Raw genomic sequence first — 22,846 nt, forward strand, 5'->3', positions numbered from 1 at the left:
TCCAGAGATTTACCACCCTTTGAGTGAAGAAGTTCCTCCTCAACTCCGTTCTAAACCGCCCCCCCCTTTATCTTGAGGCTGTGCCCCCTAGTCCTACTGTCTTTTTTGAGCGGGAAGTGTCTCTCCACCTCTATCCTATCCATCCCATTCATCATCTTATACGTCTCAATGAGATCTCCCCTCATTCTTCTAAACTCTGACGAGTACAAGCCTAGTTTATTCAGCCTCTCCTCATAGCTCAACCCCCTCAACTCCGGCATCAGCCTAGTAAACCTCCTCTGCACTCCCTCCAAGGCCTTCTGCTATTGACTAGGTAAATTCATTGAGTACATCAAAGATGGTGCTGACAGCTCAGTCTGGTCCTGATCACTTTGCAAACGTGGGTAGGATGTAAGTACTTTAAATCAAAAAACTCTTCAAAAAATGTAGCATGTGCACTGAGAATTCTCACAATCTTGTAATTGCACAAAATTACAGGGTAGGGGTTCTACTTCTGGTACAATCCGTGTTTTGGCTGAAAACTGCATCCATTTTGAGAATTAGTTTTTCTTAATTTATTGCTAGAAATTTGAATATCATCTGACAGGAAATCTGTCGTGAGCCAGCACAGTCACAGTTTTAGAGCATAGGTTTACAAATATTACTTGATATATTGAAGAGTGGTAACCTGTGAAGCTTTAATTAATAGTTGAAAATGGGTTTAATCACAAACAACATTTTGAATAGCCCTTAATTCACCACCTATCACTAATATATTTTAAATTGTACAAAATTTCTTTTTCTTAAAAAAAAAATTCGCACCTATTTTCCAGTTAGATTGGGACAGAGTATTTGGATACATGGGCTAGAATTTTCCAGCTGTGCTGCATGGCAGGGCTGGAAAATGCATCATGCCAACCAAAACTCCATTGACTTTGGCGAGACCAGAAAATCCTGCCAGCATCAAGGACATTAAAATCCCGTTCATTGAAATATTTCTTCAATTCATATCATACAAAATGTACACAGTTGGCAGGATTTTCCGAGTTTTAGGCAGAGCAGCACAACAGGTGGGAAAAAGCAGTGTGGAAACCAATGGTGAGTTGGACTGGACCTTTTCCTGCCATGGGTAAAATAGAGGTGGAGTGTGGAATGGGACAATTAGGTGGCCTCCTCAATGGGCCTTGAGCGTCAATAGGGCACCTGATACCTCCACTTCAGCCCGTAAAATAGGAGACAGGTCAGAATGGCATTGAAGGAGGTGATGATGTGGAGGTGCCAGCATTGGACTGGGGTAAACACAGTAAGAAATCTCTCAACACCAGGTTAAAGTCCAACCAGTTTATTTGATAGTAATTCCACAAGCTTTCAGAAACGATGTATCGTTTCCGAAAGCTTGTGGCATTACTATCAAAAACTGGTTGGACATTAACCTGGTGTTGTGAGATTTCTTATTGAAGGAGGTGGGCAGACCACACACTGCATTTTATGAGCTCCCACCTTCCAATACGCTGGTGAAGAGCCAAATGATCCAGCTCCTTTCCATACGCCAGAATTCCCACATTGTTTAGGGGTAGGTGCATATTACGTTAGTCTGCAGATGGACAGGCAGATTGATATGTCAATTGAAATCATTGCATCCAATGTCAAGTTTTCCAGGATCAGCACTCAATGCTGACTATAGGAGACCCTTGACATTTCTTGACATGGATATTCCATAGCCTACATTTTCCAAATGCAGAAGATCACACAGCAATTGATTCAATCCAGATCTGACAAGGTTTAAAATAGCACTTTTTTTTAAAACAGCGCAATGGGCAGCCTTGTGCTGTGTCAAGGCATAGCAATGTTGTTCCACTTGGAAAGTGGAATGGTCCAACCTCATCCACACACTCTACTGGATTTTCATGCTTCCATCTGTCAGACAGATGGGATATCAAATGGTGGATGGAATATCTGTCCCATTTTCATCATATGGGATTTATTGCCACTGGGATAACAGTGCAGGAATTAATCCTACCCTTGTTTGTTCCATTGAAGGCATGAGAATTTTAGGCCATGCAGTCAAGCATTTTATCAGGAAACATGATTTGTAACAACTCAGGAGTTGTGCGCTATGGGGCAATCCAGGTCTGAAATTGGGATCCTCTTGACAATTAAGTTGAAAAGCTGTTGACAATTTCAGATGTCATAATGTAATGGTGTATGCTAAATTAAATGTGTTTTTATTTATGATTAATGATATGGCTTTGTTCAGAATTATAATTGACCATTAAATTGAATAGCAATTATGAAAGTATTCAGGTGCATTAGAGTATTGTGTCTTCTTGATAAAATGCTCTTTTGCGTTCAAGTATTAAGATTAAAATTTTAATAGATCAATTCCCTCAGTGATTTAATATTTTATTGACAGTCCAGTCATTTGCTTAGCCTTTTGAAGCAACAGAGTAGATAACAATCTGCTTCACTGCTTCAAAATGTTTTAATGTATTTGGCTCTGGAGGTTTTGATGTGCTTTGGATTCTAATTATGAATGTTTGGCATAGTTCCAAACTTTACTAATGGATTCAGCTCAGCATGGCTTGTTGATGCAGTTGATTGGGCAACTTGAATATTGACCCAGTGTAAAAGATGGAGAAAATGCAAAACAAGTAATTTGGAGTATAACAAAATTATGTTGAAAATTATTTAATATTTCATACTGGTTTGTTTGCACTGAAACCCATGCACTAATCCAGTGGAAAAAAGCAAAAACTCCAAGGCTGGTATTGCTTCCCCTCCTGACCTCCATATATGTGGGAGCCTTGGCTATCAGTGGGATTTTCTGCTTACACCAGAATCTGAAATTTTGAGATACTTGCCCACCCCATCCCAGGGAACCCTAGCAAGGGTCAATTTCAATGGAACTGGCAGATTCCACCAGTGAGAGAGGCTGGAAAATCCCAGTCTCTGCTATATAAAGGATAGCCCAGATTAAGAGGCTTCAAGTGCAAAACATAAATTTTGACAATGAAATAATGTATTTTTGTGAAATTGAAATCACCTTTTGCTCCATGAAATTTGCAATATCCAATCTTTCAAGGTAAGTTTAAATAATTTGGCACAAGGAGAGATTCTGCATGATTTTGATTTGAATTAACAGATTATTTAAATTAAGCAATTTTGAATTAAGAGTAGACTTGTAATTTGTTAATCTTATATGATGTGTGAAGAAACTAATGTTCCATATCACTCTGAAGGGAGTTTCAGGCAGGAGGGTGGTCTCACTTATTTCTTTTTACAACATTTCTTAAATAAATGAATTATTAATGCTTTATTGTTTTCTGATAATGTAAGATTTAAGCCATTATTGCAAAATATAAACTGCTTTAATTTACAATTTCAAAATGACTAAGAAGAAGAAATGGTCAGTAAACAAGGGTAGCTTCCCATATTATACGTTATATTGGATGTGGAGATTTTGTTTATGTTCAAGACATCAACAGTCTGAACTCATCAACTTTTTTCAATTTATTATTGTTACATATGTTGGTGTATATAGTACAAAGTATTGTTTCTTCGGCCCTATATAGACAAAGCATAGGATATTTAGGGGAGAAGGAAAGAAAGGGGTGCAGAATATAGTGTAACAATCATAGATTGAGTTTAGGGAAAGATAAATATGGTCATCGCTGGCAAGGCCAATTTTTGTTGCCCATCCCTAATTGCGCTTAAAGTAAATACAGTAAAGTCTCAATACCAAGTTACAGTACAACAGGTTTATTTGGAATCACGAGCTTTCAGAGCTCTGCTGCTTCATTCAGGGGTGGGTGGGTGGGTGGGTGTGTGTGTGTGTGTGTGTGTGTGTTTGGGGGGGCGGGGGGGAGGTGCGGGTGGGGCACTCGCCTGATGAAGGAGCAGCATTTTGAAAGCTCTTGATTCCAAATAAACCTGTTGGACTTTTAATCTGGTGTTCTGAGATTTCTTACTAGTCCAATACCAGCATCTTCACATCTAAAACTAAATAGCTTGCTTGGCCATTTCAGAGAGCAGTTCAAAGTCAATGATATGGCTATGGATCTGAAGTGACATGTAGGCAGATCAGGTAAAGATGGCAGATTGCCATTAACATTGACCAATGCAATTACTACAAAGCCACCATCTCCTCCCACCACTCATTTCATAAATATCAATGAATACCAGCAGAAAAGAAGTGTACCGTAATCAATCAATGATTTAGACATTCATGAAAATAGATGATAGTGTTTTTCTCATTGTAAATAATAAAATTGTATTGTTTCATATTTTCAGTTCTCAATGACATGATTTTAGTCATTATAAATTTGTCCTTTTCAGATTCTGCAGATGAAAGTAAACCTTCCGAAAGTGCCCAAAACGAAGAGGTTAAAGATGATGAAAAGAAGGCCACCGAGGAAAATGCCTGAAGATGTAAGGTCCCCAGCCCCAGCTATTCTCTCCCCTTTGATGTGTGGACCATTCCCCATATGGCTAAAGGCGGGAAAGTTTTCCAGTCAAACCGTGTGGCTTAATTTAAATGTTCTTGGTGTTGTTCTGGCAGTTTGATGACCATCATTTGGAATTCTTGCACTGTACAAAATTTCTCTGGCTCTCTGTTTCACTGTATGCAATGTTATTTTAAGAAGTAAAAATGTAAGTGAAAATGGTATCCTTTAAATGTGATGGGAATGAATATACATTTGTTTTGAGAATAAAGCAACGTGCCAATTATTGGTGGGTAAGGCCTCATTGTGACCCCAACCTTGGGGTTGTTCTTTATCTTAAACACTATCTCCATTGAATTGATTCAAATATTTAATATTTAATTGCAGTCAAAGTAATCAAACCTTATTTTAATTTATCCAATTATTCATGTATATTTGATTGTCATTGTCTCATAACCGTAAACAGAATTGTACTGATGACATGTTGCATGACCTTTGGCAAAATTACATTACGCATTAGGGAGAGAAATGCATTGATCATTTAATTACTAACCAACTATATTCTGCAGCTATAAACTTTTATGACCAGCTGACTTGTATATTCCTCTTTCTGTGGTGTTTTCTGTGCTGCCCTATATTTTGCTGCAGTCTTCTTGTTGGTCCATCAGAGAATTTTCACAATTGATCTTCACTATTTAGATCTGAATTAGAAAAATAATATTTCCTAACATTAATGGCAAAGGCTAACATTCCCCCCCACTTGTGTTTATCAAGAGAAAATGTCACACTTAAAATAGAAGTTCCTATGAATTTTATGGGAGCAGATTTAAAAAAAAATAGAAAAAATGGCAGCTAACAGGACAGGACAAAATTCAAGTACATTGGATAATTTGACTATTTTACATTGTTGTGATTGATGTATTATGGGATTTTTGCATGGGTTGTACCCCATTTTACATATACGTATTGCCTCTGTGCATCAAATGCCAGTCAAACTGCATGTTTTTCCAGAGTAGTGCATTTCATTTTATTAATTGGGATTCACACTTAAAGATTGCACTCATTGTGTGATGCTTGACAAGGCTATAAATCCATAAAAATATTGTTCTTTGCTATTAGATCTTGTGTTTCCTAAATAGGTTTCCAATTCCAGATATTCCAATACTTAAATTTACTACACATTCCAGAAGATAAAATGTGCATTTTCTTATAACAGTGCTAACTTGTTTGGAAACTGTCTCTTGTAATATATTGCAAGGAAGCTGATTCACAATGCTGCCTTAACTTCAGGTCCTCACATCATTCCAAAGACACATTCATCATCACATGCAGCATGTATGAATGAATTAGTAAGAGCACTAATCTGAACAATGGGAAAGAGGGTGCTCTTCCTTTCACAGACAGGTCAACCTTTACTGAGTTAAGTTGCCCACCCATATGAAACTACCAGAAGTCAATGTGAGGCCTAAAATCTAAAATTATGTCTGTGTCTAAGAGAAAGCTAGTCACAAGTCAATCCATTTTGTTTCACCAGCCATTACCCTTCATTATCTCTGAAACCACCTGCACTTACTGATATGTAAGATTGGAACTGCCTGGCAGGGCTGCTAGTGACGAATGAACCAGTGCATGTTTTTACTATATGTGTTGTGGCACTTGCAATAGTATTCACTACATTATAGAAATATTGTAGTTACAACCTTCATTCACAGCGCTCTCATATTGAATTTTTGTACTTTTTCTTCAAATTTGGTCTACACTGCCATCTGAAAATATTTTGGCACAATTGTGTTCGGCAGCTGAGAATTGCTGATGATGATTAGAAAGTAAAATGTTACAGTTAGGCTTGATAGAACACTTAGGTTTTCTTTAATATAAGGTTGTTTTTGTGGTTTGAGCATGTTGGGGAAATGTACTAAAGCAGTCACATGACCAAACATTTTTAGCATATTCGGGTCTTTCCACTAACTCAAAGATGTCCTTAAGTAATTCCTTTCACTTTTATTCACATCAAAAAATGGCAGTGAAATGCAAAGTGACATTAGAGAGTCATAAACCCTGCGTTAAAGTGATCAAACAAATTAATTACAGATGTCAGTAAAACAAAACAATTCAAATTCCTAAGCATTTAATCTGTTACATTACATGAGAAAACATTTTTAATTAATACACATTGATTATATTCACAATAGATGCTTTTGCGATGGAAAGTTAATTTCAAATTCAATTATTTTGCCAAAAGAAATGGTTTAGTTGCAATACCTTCACATGGCTCTTACTATGCAATTGTGAATGTAATTGTAACATTAATCTGGCTGTAATTTCACTTTAACAATGTAAAGACCACGAAGTACAAAAGTTTTTTAAAAAATGTGCAGTGGGATAACAGCATTTAGCTAATGTGTGCAGCTTCTGAAATAATGGTTACTCTTGATTGTAACTTGTGTGCAGAACTAATTAGGGATCCTTATATTACCTCAAATAATGAACTTTTAATCTAAATGAGCATCTTTGTATAATGTGCCTTTCCACTTCATTGAAGTAAGCTCGATCGCTCGTGTGCCACTTTCTGACAGCTGCTGCCATTGAAATCTTAAATTGTAGCAAAGTGCATTAGAAAAAGCTACCGTGTCACCTTCACAATTTACGCTAATTACACATTATAAAAATTAGTGATTTTTTAACCATATTTCAAAATGCATAAACATTAAACAAAGAGCATGCTGTGCAAGATAGTTTGTTACTCACAACCAATATGTACATTGTGTAAATCTGTATTTTAATGACCATTCACCTTAAGCATTATTATTACAGATCCAAAGGTCTCCTCATTAAATATAGGTATCATACAGAGAGAATTTTAAATTATCAATGCATTAAAAGAGGCAGGAACTAGCAGTCCACTTCAAATTCTGCTCTACTTATCACCACTTAATAGAAGCAGAAAACTCTCTCGGCTTAGATTGAATACTTTCCCAACAGTGTGAACTTTACTTGGATGAAAAATAATAACTGAGGCTAGCAGTTTGGTTACAGTGATCTTAACTGTTAATGAATAAAATTAAAATCAAAGCACAACTCTCATTAAGGAAATTGAGAAGTAACTTTTTTTTAGTCATCAGTGACTTCAGTGCAAAAAAGACGATTGCTAAAATATACCCCCATTTCTCTCCAAGCTAAACCATTGCCTGTTGGTGTTTGAATTTGCTGTCCAATAATGCTAAGGCAACTTATTCAGAGAGTGACATTAAATAGTCAGAAATGCTCACTACATTATAGATATGACATTCTAAAGCAAATTCTTGATGGCCAGATTCTTTAATCTGAGAAGTGTTCCTTTTCTGACAACACAAAGATTGTGATGCAGTTCCTGCAAAGCTGTGCAAATTATCTTGACTGGCAACTAGCAATTAACAGCCAAGGGATTTAATTTTTTTCAGATTTACACAGGAACACATTCACTTTTAGTTTAGAACAACAAAAGCAGAAAATAAACTTCACTGCACAGGATGGATTTCTTTTTCAATAATGAGCAGCTGTTAAATTCTTGTATTAAGCACAAAACAGTCAATCTATTTTTGGCTTTGTAAACTATAGGATGGAGATAACATCTGCGGAGGACTTCACAAAATATTACATTAAATTGAAAACTAATTGAAAATAGATTAATTTTGTGTTAAGGTTGACCATACAGATAAATGCAACTCTCAGCAACTTTGGAAGTACTGTTGGGATTATTTCATCAGACATCATAGGTTAAATGTTGTGATAACTTTGTACTGTGACCTTCAATCTCCACATTTTTGTCAGGGCTGTGGGATAATGAAGCGAGAAAATATCACATTTAATCAAAGTGCAGCATAAAAACATAGATCCTTGTCCCGACCAAGTGATTTTTTTTTAAAAAAATGGATATTGGAATATTAAAAAGCTGAAAAATATCTGGCTAAAATTCTCCTCCTCAATACTATTTGGCTAGAAGTTATTAAATTTAATGCCCTTTAATATGTTTACCATCATACTCTGAAATCATGCATTGTCTATGATGCACATTGGCAACCAATAGTTACCATCTGACATAGTAGTTGGATTTCTTGTAATTGTATGTTTCTAGTTTGTATTGACAACAAAAAGTTGTGAAATTATTTTTTGTTACCAGTCCATTCTTTAAGCAAGATTGAACATAGATAATTCTTAATTAGTTAATGTCCTCCAGGTTGACTGTGATTATGTGCCATGATTACAACCAAAGCTGTTGCCATATTGTCCAGTTGCAAAACTGGAAAACTAGCCTGTCACTTTGAACATATTGTCAAACTTTTCGAAACTGTTCCACTTTTCTATTGCATCTATAACTAAACATGATTGTTTTATGTAGCACTTGTCAGCATTTTGAACCACGTGTATTAAAATGCAATGAGCCCTCTGGAAAAAAAACCCTATGTAGGCCAGCAAAGGGTTACTGTCTAATTAATTACTGTCTATAAGAAATGTAGAAATTTTAAGTTAAAAGTCTTGAAGGCACAACACAGTCTGCTTTTCTTATATCGGTAACATAGGTAAGTATTGAAAGCTTTGTTGATCTTAGTACAGATAGGTTTTTTGATTATAATGGCAAGCTTATTGTACTTCAGCATGTAGGCAGACATCACTAAATCACCAGATCTGTTTTATACGTACCACCAAAAGCTTTCACTTTAAGCAATCACTTGCATTTCAGTATGTGTCAGACCTTCAGTAAGATGGCATTTATTTTGTTGTGTCCTTGGTGAAATAATGTCATCTACTTGAATATTTTCAGTGCTTACTGTTATTCAGTCTTGCTTCAGAGAGGATGGTTGTTCCTAATATCAGAAGTGAATAGCTTTTGTTTGATTGTTCTGCAAGGTCTCTTGCTGAAGACTGTTGTTTACTAATTAGATTTGATAGGGGATTGAATTAGCGGGAATTTCAGCTTGTTTTAATAATGATTCTTGCCCGAAAGTAAAAGTATTTAATACACACACTGGTACGGTGTGATTTCATATATCACACCAAACAACAACATGGCTATTTAAAAAGGATGTTTTTAACCTACTGTTTTTAAGATGAACACAAACCACAGGAAACATTTAATATTGTTCTTGAAATGACTTTTTATAATGCTGTATCAATATTCTCCTAATTATCAATGTGAGCATGTTATGCCTTGCCATTTGACAGACTGCAAGCTTTTGCCATACCAAAAACTACTGCATTTGATGTCTTCTTAGAATGATATAGTTACAGAGCTAGCAAGAACTAAATACAAAAGAAACCTGTATTATTAAGTGACTACTTTCCAATTTTAATCATGTGGTCTCTTAATCCTCACCAAGATTGAATCTTTTTCATGGTTAGATGACTAGAAGTGGGTGTATTTTGTAGCACATATATTTCTATTAGTCTAAGTAGCAATTTTCAGGTTTTACTCATCAAAACAGAGCAAAGGGGACCACTACAGTTATAATAGTGTGCAGCCATTAACCATATTAGTATGTGATTGCTTAATAAAGGCTTCACTCGCCATACATGTGGAAAAAGTAGTGGGATTGGTGAAACAGGCCACTGAATGCAGGTGACTGCTTAACAGAAAAAACTACTTGTTGGGGAGGGGGGTTTTAAAATGGGGACACATGCAGGCCTGTTTTAACTGAGTTTAGAACTCTTGGTCACTATCTTTTTTAACTGTGCTAAGGGAGTGTCCAGATTCTTTATGCATGCTGGTCATAGGTTTCAAATTGTACTAATGTTGTATTTGCTGGAGCTGTACTTTTGACTTGGAACTAATTGATGCTTGGGCTAAAAAATTTTTTAAAGGCTGCATGTATATTTCCAACTATCTTGCCAGAAAATGAAACTCCAGTAGACAAAACCTGTTGGCAGTGCAATTGCAATGGTTCATTTTTCAATGTTGCCCTTCTTATGGATATGACAGGTCTGAAGCAATTAAATGACAGGTGGAAGCCATCATTAGCCACCTTATATGTCAAATAGTCAATTTTACCTTGTCTCTGTAATTGTGTTTCATAGGATGTCGTCATATTGCACTGGAACACTTGGTATTTCAAATCCATTGCAATATGGTGCCAATTAGGCTTCAAAGATATGCAAATTGAAGTACAGTGAATGGTAGTTCATGAATATAATGAAAAGAAAGTCTGAGTGCCCTGGGTTTTGGTAAATCTAATTGAGCATCATGAATATCAATCCCAATCATGCACGAGCATGAAATCGCAGACAAAGTACAACTGTGTTTTAAATGTTGACCATCCTCCGAGCACGAAGTTTGTAGTTGGAAGCATACATTTCTTTCAGCCTTACAATGCATTTTTTGATTGCCTTCCTGCCTACTTGATTGGCCACTGCCTTACGCAATCCTGATCTACTTGCTTGGTGCTGTTGAGTCCTTGTGATGTTCTGTAGTGCTTGATTGCTGGTATTTTTGTACTGGTAAATTATTTTTACTCAGCAGTAATGATATTCTGAATTTGTGAGTGTGTGTAATTGGTGTGGCATCTAAGATGGCTGATGCAGAATGTGGCCTGCCTTTTTTCACAAAATGTCAGAGAGACAGTGGGGAGAATGAAAAAAAATAAAAGTCACCAGTCTTCACAAAACTCAAGTCTTTGGTGTTTCCTTTTCATTATGACTCCTTAGTAGTTTATTTAAGAGTGCTTGATTGCTATAAGAGTATATATTGATCAGCAAAAAGGTATATTTGTGTCAGTAAAATCCATTTAACTTCTGTTTAAATTACCCTTTATTTCTGTCGCATGATGAAAAGCTGAGCAGACAAACTATGGAGTTGATTATGGGACTATCAGCAATAGCAGATCCACAAAGCTAAACTTTGTATAATGGAAGCTAAACTTGTATGAGACTCTTTGCCCCTTGCCCTTTCAACTAAATTAACATTCTCCCTGCCAGAGCTCCAGATACCAAGTCAACTGATCTGGTCAGTTTGTCAACATTTCAAAAGAAAATCCAAAGTTATCAATGTGGCATAATTAAATCAGTTGGAACATAGGACTGAAGTTTATTAGAAAAAAAATCAGTCAAATGCTGTTTGTGCAAGAATTTTAAGGAAAAAAAGCTTGATGATTTTTGAGACTTCTAAAAACAGTGCATTTTTGTTCAACATTTGTACTGTCACGCCCATCCTTTTCTCCTTAAAGAAACAAAGAAAATTACAGCACAGGAGCAGGCCCTTCAGCCCTCCAAGCCTGCACTGACCATGCTGCCCAACTTAACTAAAACCCCCTACCCTTCCGGGGCCCATATCCCTCTATTCCCATCTTCATGTATTTGTCAAGATGTCCCTTAAAAGTCACTACTCTATCTGCTTATGCTGTCTCCCCTGGCAACAAGCTCCAGACACCCACCACTCTGTGTAAAATAAAAAATCTGCCTTGTACATCTTTTAAACCTTGCCCCTCGCACCTTATATCTGTGTGCTGTAGTAATTGACTCTCTGGGTCTGGGAGCCCAGAGCCTGGAAAAAGCTGACTATCCACTCTGTCCATGCCTCTCATCTTGTAGACTTCTATCAGGTCGCCCATCAACCTCTATTGTTCCAGTGAGAACTTTCTGGAATATCCAAACTGCTGTATGTAAATGTTCTGTCACTACGTGCGTGGGATTGCTAATGATTCCTCAGAATAAGGAGAGGGATTGCAGTGACGATGAATGTAAGTGCCATTGCATCTGAAAATAAATCTGATAAAATGACTTCTTCACAACAGCGTAGGTGTCAGCCAAAGTCTTTTGAGACACTTATAAAATTGCTTTGAAGTACAACTGTTCAGGAATTTTAAACTTGAAATGCCAGAGAACAAACATTAGCACAAGACGGACATTAGAAATCGAAACACTCAGCCAAAAATAGTGCCAAACCAATTCTTTTTAAATATTATATTTTGATTATCATTCGCAACAAAACACTCATTCTTTGAAGGAATTGGCTCTCCCTTGATTATGTATGCCTCTCTGTGGCGTAGCTATGGGTAAGTTAATGCTTTGGCATAATCAATGGGAGAACTTATCAATCTAATCAATAAACCTCACAATTCATGCTCTTTGTTGCTTACATTGCAGAAATGATCCATTTTTTGAATCACATTGGGAGGTAATAACACATTTTGAGAGTTTGAATATTATGGCTGGGATTCTCCTTGAAATATTCCAATTTGTAGGAAAATGGAAGTAACTCCTGCTGTTTTGATTTTTAGGCGTTATTTCCAGAGTGAGTCTCTGACACTGTGCATCACGGAGTGCCCTATCAGCATTCTCCCTGAAAATCTCTGGGTGGGGCCTATTCTCAACCGAGATGCTGGCAGTGTCGCATTGAGTGGGCCACTCCGCACGTGCCGATCAGCGCGGAGATTGGCACGTGTAGTGGCCCTGCATTGCCGGCTGATCACTGGTCAGCCCTGCAACCTCCCCCATTGCTGGACTTGCAGACCCCTTTGTGCCCAGATCGCTGACCTCCCCAAGCCAGCACCTGATCTCCACAATTTTTACCCTCCCCCCACCCTAGCAGCCCCAATCCCCACCCAGATGGCCTCTCACCGCCCGCTACCTACAATCCTGATTGCGGAGTGGCAGCAGGACCCTACCCTCAGTGATCACCCACCCAATTGGCCCTGCCTCCAATAACCCCACCCTCGGTTAGTCCTGGGCCCACTAATGAAATTTAAATTCCAATTTCCATATGGTAATCAGTTCCAATTTCTGGCATGGAGCTGATTACTCTGGAAACGTTAGTCGCAAGACTCACGGAGGCCATGGCACCAGTAGGAAGCCTGCAAAATGGCCTCAGCTGATGTCTTCCCAGCCCACAGCAGGCAGGGTGATTCTTCCTATCTACATGGGAACTGAGAAAACGATCAGAAGCTGATATACAGCGTCATAAAAATTGACACAGCCCAAAAGGATGACAACTCATAAACTTGCCTCATCATTCCCAGACACATCGTGAAAAAAAGAGATTGAAATTCTGTGGGGATTCTGTCCTTCTCCACTGTCATCAATTCATTGGGTGAAGATCCTAGAGAAATGCTATAAATAAGAACACAACAAATTAAGGCACAGGAGCACAGTTGGCCATTTTGTCCACTCAATCATTCGGTTTGATCACGTGAACATTTACATTAGCTCCACTTTTCTGCTCTATTCCCCATATCTCATGATATCCTTAATATTTGAATTCAAACTTGAAAGTACTCAATAAGTGGAATTCTCTGTCCCAGGGAATGGATATTCAAAACTGCACAACCCAATGAATGAAGAACTTTCCCCTTATCTCATTCCTAAATGTTCGATGATTATCCCAAGGCAACGGCTGGAATTTTACTGCCCTGCCTGTCATAGAAATCAAAGCAGGTGGGGGGGGGAGTGGGGGGGGGAGTGGGGGGGGGAGTGGGGTGGAACATAGAAAGATCCATTGACCTCAGGCAGGACTTTTGGAACGAACAAGGCAGCTGCCCTGCGTCTATGACATTTATTGAGTCATAGAGGGATACAGCATGGAAATAGGCTCTTTAGCCCAACTTGTGCATGCCACTTTTTTTTAAACCATTTACTTAGTCCCAATTGTCCTTATTTGACCCATATCCCTCTATATCCATCTTATCAATTGTAAAAGCCTAAATAAATGTCTAAATGCTTTTTAAAAGACAAAATGTACCTGCTTCTACTACCACCTCTGGTAGCTTGTTCCAGACACACTCCACCTTCTGAGTGAAAACATTGCCCTCCTGGACCTTTAATATCCTTTCTAAAGTAGGGTGACCAGAACTGTACACAGTATTCCAAGTGTGGCCTTATCAATGTCTTGTACTACTTCAACAAGATGTATTCCTGTATTCAATGTTCTGACCGTTGAAACCAAGCATACCAAATGTCGTCTTCACCATGCTGTCCATCTGTGACTCCATTTTCAAGGAGCTGTGAACCTGTATCCCAAGATCTTTGTTCTATAACTCTCCCCAATACCCTACCATTAACTGAGTAAGTCCTACCCTGGGTTGATTTACCAAAATGCATCATCTCGCACTTACCTAAATTAAACTCCATCTACCATTCATTAGCCCATTAGCCCACCAGCCCAGTTGATCAAGGTCTCATTGCAATCCTAGATAACCTTCTTCATTATTCACTATGTCACCAATCTTGGTGTCATCTACAAACTTATTAACCATGCCTCATAAATTCTCATCCAAATGGTTAACATAAATGACAAATAACAAAGACCCAGTACAAATCCCTGAGGTGCATCGCTACAACTACTCTGTCTCTTGTCATCAAGCCAATTTTGGATCCGTTTGGCTGCCTTATCCTGAATCCCCTGAGATTTAACCTTACACAACAATCTACCTTGTCGAGTCCTGGACTCTACGGTCAGGAAAATAGCTTTTCTGCATGCATCCTGCCAAACTCATTATTACAGGAGTGTTTTTCTGCTGCAGCCAGGATTGCTGCTGGGCTGTTGAATCAGGCGCTTGGGCCAAAACTGGATTCTTGCTGGGCATCAAACCCATTGCATGTCTTCTTGCTTGCTGTACAGGTCCCGATCAGATTCCTGCCCAGAACAGGCACGACCCTGTCATTTCAATAAGAGGCTGGCTTCTTGAGCCTCTAATTATGCTCCTGCCTCTGTAATGAGAAGGCTGGTAGGCACCAAATAGTGCAGTTCTAATAACTGTTGGTCTGTCACCTTGGACTCGCAAAGCGGTGACAGTGAAAATTATATGCTGTCCTCCTCCACTGTTGCAAGGCTGCAGAATGATGGTACCCCAAGGGACCTGGGAGTTGGGTGGGCTTGGGTTGAGGAGAAGGTGGTTGACCTCAGAACATCCCCGGAATGGGCAACCTGTGGCTGGATTGATCTTTCAAGCCCTGGGAAATGTACAGGTGACTCTTAGCTTGGTGATCTCGGGCAGCTTTCAGTTAAAAAAATCTTCACTCTTGTCTACATACAATGAAACCTTTGAATGGGCCTGGTCATTTTAATATTCATGCCCTCTAGATACCTGGACTCACAGCAGCATGCTATTCTATAGAAGGGGTTGCCCTTGTTCCCTCTCCAAAGTCCCAGATATTTAAGTCCCCTGACGGACAGGAGGTATCAGTTTCTTGAGTAGGAGGCCAGTTGGCTCATCAAACTTGCACCAACAACAATCCCACTCAGGCCCTAACCCAGTAACCCCACATATTTATCTTTCTAATTCCCCCAACACTAAGGGACAATTTTTTTAGCATAGCCAATTAACATAACCCCGCATTTTGGAGTGTGGAAGGAAACCAAATCACCCAGGGGAAACACTTGCAGACATGGGTAGAATGTGCAAACGCCACACCGTCGCCCAAGTCTGGAATTGAACCCAGATCCCTAACACTGTAAGGCAGCAGTGCTAACCGCTGTTACCGTGCCAAGCATTTAGCAAGGCTCTCACCTAAAATAGCATGGAAATAGTTTGTGCAACCCCACTTTCCACATCATCTGAAGGTCAAGAACAGAGGCCACACCATCACCAACTAAGGAAACACCATTTTAAGTTAAGTATTGTGTAATATGGCAGGATTAATTAGTAATCTCATGATGAGCGATCATCTGGAAAAAAAACTGATAACACAGCTGAAATCCATGTGAAGTTTGAAAATGACATACTCAAGTTCAAAACACAAATCTTAAACTTAAGTAAAGCCAATTGCGCAGGTATGAGGATGGAGCTAGTTATGTTTGACTGGGTAAAGTGAACAAAATTTATTGTTGTAAACAGTAAGTAGGAAATATTTAAAAACATAATTCAATATTTTCAAAAAAAAGTTCCATTAAAAATAAACACCACAAAAAATATATATCTGTGGCTTACTAGGGAAATTAAACATCAAATTACATTTTTTTTACATTTATTCAGTCATTGGAAGTGGTATGCTGGCTAGGCCAACATTTATTGCCATCCCTAATTGCTCTTGAGAAGTAGGCGGTGGTGAGCTGACTTCTTGAACCACTGCAATCCGCACGTTGTAGGTACTTTCACAGTGCTATTGGGGAGGAAGTTCCAGGATTTTAACCCAGAGGCCTTTGGAGGGGAACTTGCAGGTGGTGATGATGTTCCCATATATCTTCTGCCCTTGTCCTGCCCAATGGTAGAGGTCATAGGTTTGGAAGATGCTGTTGAAGGAGCCTTGGTGGGTTCTTGCAGTACATCTTGTAGATGATGCACACTACTCCTAGTGTGTGTCAGCGGTGGAGGCAAATTGCAGAAGGTTTGAGAATTGGGAGTGTTAATTTTCTGGTTCCATCGGCAGCAGACATTATGGCAGATGGGACAGAAAAATACAGATTATAACTAACACTCAGTATCCCACTGACGTAAAAATGGAACAAAATTTTCCGTTCCCGGGTTTCGTGTCAGGGACCATATTTGCATTGATTTGAACATCATGAATCATGAATACTTATTAAAAAGATCACCAGAATTACGCCTGAACTCCAGGTCAAATGGCCACGCAGGCAGCAAATTAGACTGGCTGATTCACAAGTGGATATGAATGATGTGCACCTGGCAACCATGACTTCACTCCTTTCCTTGAGACATGTTGTCGTACCTTTCATTGCACTGAATTCAGTGTTCTGCACCAAGACTGCTCAGGCAAGTCCAGCAGAAACTCAATTAGGGGTCAGAGCCGAGGCTTACCATGCCAGACAAGGGGGAAAGCAGGTTGGGTGGAAGGTACTGGAGACAAAGGCTTAACTGGGAATGGGGTTGGCAGGGAAGGGCTAGAGAATGAAGGCTTGGTGAGGGGCTGGGGTGCTGTGTCTAGACATGTCTAAATAGAGGCAAGAGAAGAATCTGGAGGGTAAAGTCTTGACTGGGGAATGATCAACAGAAGAAGGGAGCACAGAGACACATAATTGCAGGCAGGGGTGAAATAAATTGGCTCCAGAAAACAAAGGCGTTCCTGGGCAATAGAGCAATGGATAGTTGGGGTCAGAAAATGTAGACAGTCCTGTGGATCTGCACCAAAATTTATCAATCTGTTCTTGGCTCATCCTTCCCAGTCCCAGTCCAAGAAGGGGGAGAGCCTGTCAGACCTCTGCCAGCCATCCCAGCCTGGTGGGCAGGGCAAGGCCAGTTCCTCATATGCGTTGGTCCTGGGGGTTGATGGCTTGATACTGGGCAGCTGATGGCACAATCGTAGTCAAGACAGTTACCTGCAGCCTGTAGATGGGGAACTGATAATGTGGACAAGATCTTGAGCACATATTCTCTGTGTGTGAGATCGCTGCAGAAAGCTCAAACTCTGCTGAAAACTGGAAATTGCAAATCTGACATTATGAACATTGGCACACACCCATGATGGGAGTGAACTTGATTTTAATACATGTCAATGAATTTAAATACATTTCCACCAAATTATCCCCATCACTAAATTTTCATACCTCACATAGAATCTCTCCTGTGCCATTTGGCTCATCGAGTCTGCATCGATTCCTCAAAAGAACATTTTGCCCAAGCCTCATCTCTCTGCCCTATTTCCATAACCCTATGCATCAACATAACTGACATGTCATTGGACGCTAAGGGGCAATTAAGCATGGCCAATACGCCGAACCTGCATGTCTTTGGCGTGTGGGAGGAAATGAGCATTCGGAGGAAATCCACACAGAATCATGGAGAAGGTGCATCTCAACACAGACAGTCAACCAAGGTAGGAATTGAACTGGATCCCTGGCACTGTGAGGCAGTAGCCCAAATATTACCCTGACGAGGAATCCCTCTTGGGGTGCAAAGGTCAGTATAACCCCCAGGGAAAGGGTATAGCCAGGCAGTGCTCTGACACTGCCTCTTGGCACAGTCTGCCACAGCTGGGTTGCCTATGACAACCTGGCAGTGTCAATTTGTACTGGGGACAGTCCCATGGGGTATGGCCTAAGGAGAGCCTCATGTGAAGGGAATCATCTTAGAATCATAAAATCCCTACAGTGCAGAAAGAGGTAATTTGGCCCATTGTGTCCACACCGACTCTTAGTCAGGCTTACCCCATAACCCCATGTATTTACCCCACTAACCAATAAATCTTAGGACACTAAGGGCAATTTAGCTTGACCAATTAACTTGCATATCTTTGGACTGTAAGAGAAACTGGCAGAGCCAGAGGAACCCCAGAGAGAATGTGCAAACTCCAATGCGTGGCATGGTGGCACAGTGGTTAACATTGCTGCCTCACAGTGCCAGGAACCTGGGTTCAATTCCAGTCTCAGGTCAATGTCTGTGGCGAGTTTACATGTTCTCCCTGTGTCTGCATGAGTTTTTCTGGGGACTCCCATTTCTTCTCAGACTCCAAAGATATGTGGATTAGGTTGATTGGCCATGCTAAATTGACCTTTAGTTTCAGGGGGATTATCAGGGTAAATACGTGGGGTTACAGGGATAGGGCCTGGGTGGGATTGTGGTCGGTGCGGACTCAATGGGCCAAATTGCCTCCTTCTGCACTGTAGGGATTCTATGATTCTCCATGCAATCACCAAAGGTCAGAATTGAACCCACTCCCTGGCGCTATGAGACAGCAGTGCTAACCACGGTGCCACAAAATCTGCCCCATTTATGATGGAGGGGGAGTGGACACTCAGGGTGATGGGAACGATTGAGGGGGTGGGGATGGATACCTCCATGGTGACTGTGAAGGGGGTGCAAGGGAAGTTTATTTTCATTTGTGATCGGGGTGACATTTGGTGATGGCATTCTGATCCCAGTGGAGCCTGTTCTCAACTCTAAGAATCCTCACCCCACCGTACTGATGGTGCAAACCATGCCCACTCTTATTTTTTAGATCTCAAACAGTTAAGGTCTGGAGAGAAAGCGGACAAGAGTGTTTCACATGAGTTTTTCTCACCAGAATAACAGTTTGACAAATTCTGGTAAGATCACTCCATGCATGCATGCGTGTGTGTGTGTTTGGGCAGTGTGGGGGAAACACTCGATGGTCTCATGGGGCCCTCAATAAGTTACAATACAATGGACCTTAAAGTAAGATGGGGAGCAATCAGATCCATGTGGAGTATCAGGACATCAATATCAAATGGTTCAGAGGGTAAGCGAGAGATTTCCAGGATGATAGTAATCAAGTATTAGAAGGGGAGGAAGAAGATGATTGAGGGAGGAAAACCTGTGCATGATGGGATTAACAGTGAGGCAGTAAAACCTCAGCATCATCATTTTTTAAGCTAATCCCATGGTGCAGTTAAAAAGAAGCCAAGAACAAAAGTGTCAGGGGAGGGCCGTCAGGTCTTGTGGGAGGAGTCGATTACTGCACTTGTGGGCCAATTGAGCAGGTACCCTTCTCATTCCTGTTTTACTAAATGGAGAGGAAGGCACAGCTGAGACATATTAGGGAATGTAACATGCAAATTTAAGGAGAGTAGCCCCTTAACTCATAAAGCACATTCTTGCAAGAGTACAAAGCCCATTGGAGGATTGACTTCTGTCCCCCCGGTGGGAAAGTGTCAGAAGAAAAAAACCTGAAAAGGGGCTAGTTATGCAAATGCAGGTGCCTAATAGCTTGAACAACTCTAAACATTGCAGCAGGCAGTTCAAGATTTTGAAGGCTCCCTCCCCCAGAAAGCTCTCATAAGGTGAGTGAAAGTTAAGCCAGTTCGATCATTCAATAGATACCATCAGACAGTGCCTTGAGGCTTTTCTCAGCTGGCAAAGCTCCATCACATCAAGCTCCTGTTTTAAAGCCGGGGAGAGGGGAGAGGGGAGAGGGCCATGGTGGGGATTAAGAAGTTGTGTGTCCTTGCAATGGTGGTGAAATAATAGTTACGATGAAAGTGATCTCTTGTCTCCACAATGCTGTCATTACATGGATAGACTGGTCAGACTGGGCTTGTTCTCCTTAGAAAATAGAAGGCTAAAAGAAGACTTGACAGAGGCATTCAAAACCATGGCGAGTTTTAATAATTAGAACCGTGAAGAACCATAGGATGCTAATGTAAAGTAATTGGGGCAAGAGCCAATGGTAACATGAGAAAAAACACTTTTACACATCAAATGATTTGGACCTGGGATGCACCAGTTAGGAGGATTGTGGCAATAGATGCAATCACTGCTTTTAAAAGATAATTGGATGAATGGCTGAAGAGAAAAAAAAAGTGCAGGTCTGTGAGGCAGAGGAACTGAGACTTATTGAATCACTGTTGCAGAGAACTGGCAGAGATATGACAGGCTGCCTGCTGTGCTGTAACCATTCTACAAGTGTGTCAGTCCTCTGGCACCATTTTCATATCTTAGGAGCTTATGGCCCTAATTCTGCAATTTCACCCTTATTTCCTTCAGCAACCTAGAATGCATCTTATCTGGATCTGGTGGCCTATTTACTTTAAGCCTGTTTCTTAGATTCGCAATGGAGCCTTTCTCTTATGTTCAATGGAGGGCATAAGGGTAGGAATTCTCAGGGGAGCCTAGTTATATCTTTAGTTATCCCTATCAAAGTTGTCTGTAGACCTAAGGAGAGAAGAATTAGCCCCAGATTCCTAAAACACATTACTTGTCACAGCTTGTTTGGGGGTAGAAACCTTTTCCATGGATTGCCACCTTGATGTGGTGGAGAGTCTTGTGTACTGTTGATGATCCCTTAAAGAACTTGCTTGATGGTAGGGCAACCCATGGAGGAAAAGTTGGTGGGGGGTGTGGGCTGAGGCATGCCAGACAAAGTGTGGTGAAAATGTGTTCAGCAGCAGAACAGGCAAAGGAAAATTGTACTTTCTCCAGTTGCAAAGGTGGAAAAAGGCCACGGCAACAATGAGGGGCACAATTCTCCCAATCCACCCACAACAAGTTTAATGGTAAGTGGGAGAAGTGAATTGAGCAGGAGCCTAAAAGTCGGAAATCCCACGATGTAAGAACAGTTTGAATTTTTCCCAATGGTGGGTGATTGGCAGTTTGGTTTTCCTGCTGCATAGTAACATGAACACTATTTGCATTCATTTGCACCTCATGAATGTTCACTAAAACAGCTGCCTGCTGAAATCTCCCCCTACCTTCCAATCCTTTTCAACCAGCAGGAAATTACATTGGCATCAAACCTTTTTGCAAACGAGTGGCATGCGCAAGACAGAACTCAGTTCACTTATGACTTTGAGGTGAGCGCAATATACAGAGCCTGTCTGATCTATATACATTTCAGTATTCTACATGATATTGTACTTCTGCTTTCCTACCAGTCTCAGTTATAGAGTCATAGAGGTTTACAGCATGGAAACAGGCCCCTCGGCCCAACTTGTCCATGCTGCCTTTTTTAAAACCCCGAAGCTAATTACAATTGCCCACAGTTGGCCCACATCCCTCTATACCCATCTTACCCATGTAACAATCTCACCATTTTTAAAAGACAAAACTGTAGCCCCCTCTGGCAGCTTGTTCCAGACATTCACCACCCTCTGTTTTAAAAAAATTGCCCCTCTGGGCCCTTTTTCACTCTCCCCTCTTACCTTAAACCTATGCCCCCTAGTTTTAGACTCCCCTATTTTTGAGAAAAGATATTAACTATCTAGCTGTTCTATGCCCCTTAATATTTTATAGACCTCTACAAGATCACCCCAAAGCCTCCTATGCCCCAGAAGAAAAACGTCCCAGTTTATCCAGCCTCTCCTTAAAACTCAAACCATCAAATCCTGGTAGCATCCAGTAAATCTTTTCAGTACTCTTTCTAGTTTAATAATATCCTTTCTATTAATAGGGTGACCAGAACTGTACACAGTATTCCAAGTGTGGCCTTACTAATGTCTTGTACAACATTAAGACGACATTCCAACTTCTGTAGTCAATGTTCTGACCAATGAAAGCAAGCAAGCTGAATACCTTCTTCAGCACTCTGTCCATCTGTGACTCCACTTTCAAGAAGCAATGAACATGTACCCCTAGATCTCATTATTCTGTAGCTCCCCCAATGCCCTACCGTTAACTGAGTAAGTCCTACCCTGGTTCAATCTACCAAGATGCATCACTTCACATATATCTGAATGGAACTCCATCTGCCATTCGTCAGCCCAGTGGCCCAATTGATCAAAATCCCCTTGCAATTGGAGATAACTTTCTTCACTGTTCACTATGCCACCAATCTTGGTGTCATCTGCAAACATATTAATCATGCCTCCTATATTCTCATCCAAATCATTAATATAAATGACAAGTAACAGTGGACCCAGCACCAATCCCCGAGACACACCGCTGGTCACAGGTCTCCAGTTTGAAAAATACCCTCTGGCTTCTGTCATCCAGCCAATTTTGTATCCATTTAGCTCCCTCACCCTGGATCCTGTGAGACTTAAAATTATGCAACAACCTACCGTGCTGTATGCTGTCAAAGTCCATGTAGACACATCGACTGCACTGCCC

General features: G+C 40.3%; 1 protein-coding gene across 1 annotated transcript in view; it reads left to right on the forward strand.

The window, feature by feature from the left end:
• The window catches only part of gap43 (growth associated protein 43), a 226,063-nt gene extending 217,746 nt beyond the window's left edge, over positions 1-8,317 (forward strand). Inside the window, exon 3 of the mRNA XM_080203899.1 lies at positions 4,315-8,317. Coding sequence (XP_080060025.1) covers positions 4,315-4,403 — 89 coding nt within the window. The 3' untranslated portion in view covers positions 4,404-8,317. The remainder of the gene's footprint in view (positions 1-4,314) is intronic.
• Positions 8,318-22,846: the final 14,529 nt, after the last annotated feature.

Source organism: Carcharhinus amblyrhynchos, chromosome 15, assembly GCF_965287045.1.
Source record: "Carcharhinus amblyrhynchos chromosome 15, sCarAmb.v2.hapA, whole genome shotgun sequence".
Taxonomy (NCBI): Eukaryota; Metazoa; Chordata; class Chondrichthyes; order Carcharhiniformes; family Carcharhinidae; genus Carcharhinus; species Carcharhinus amblyrhynchos.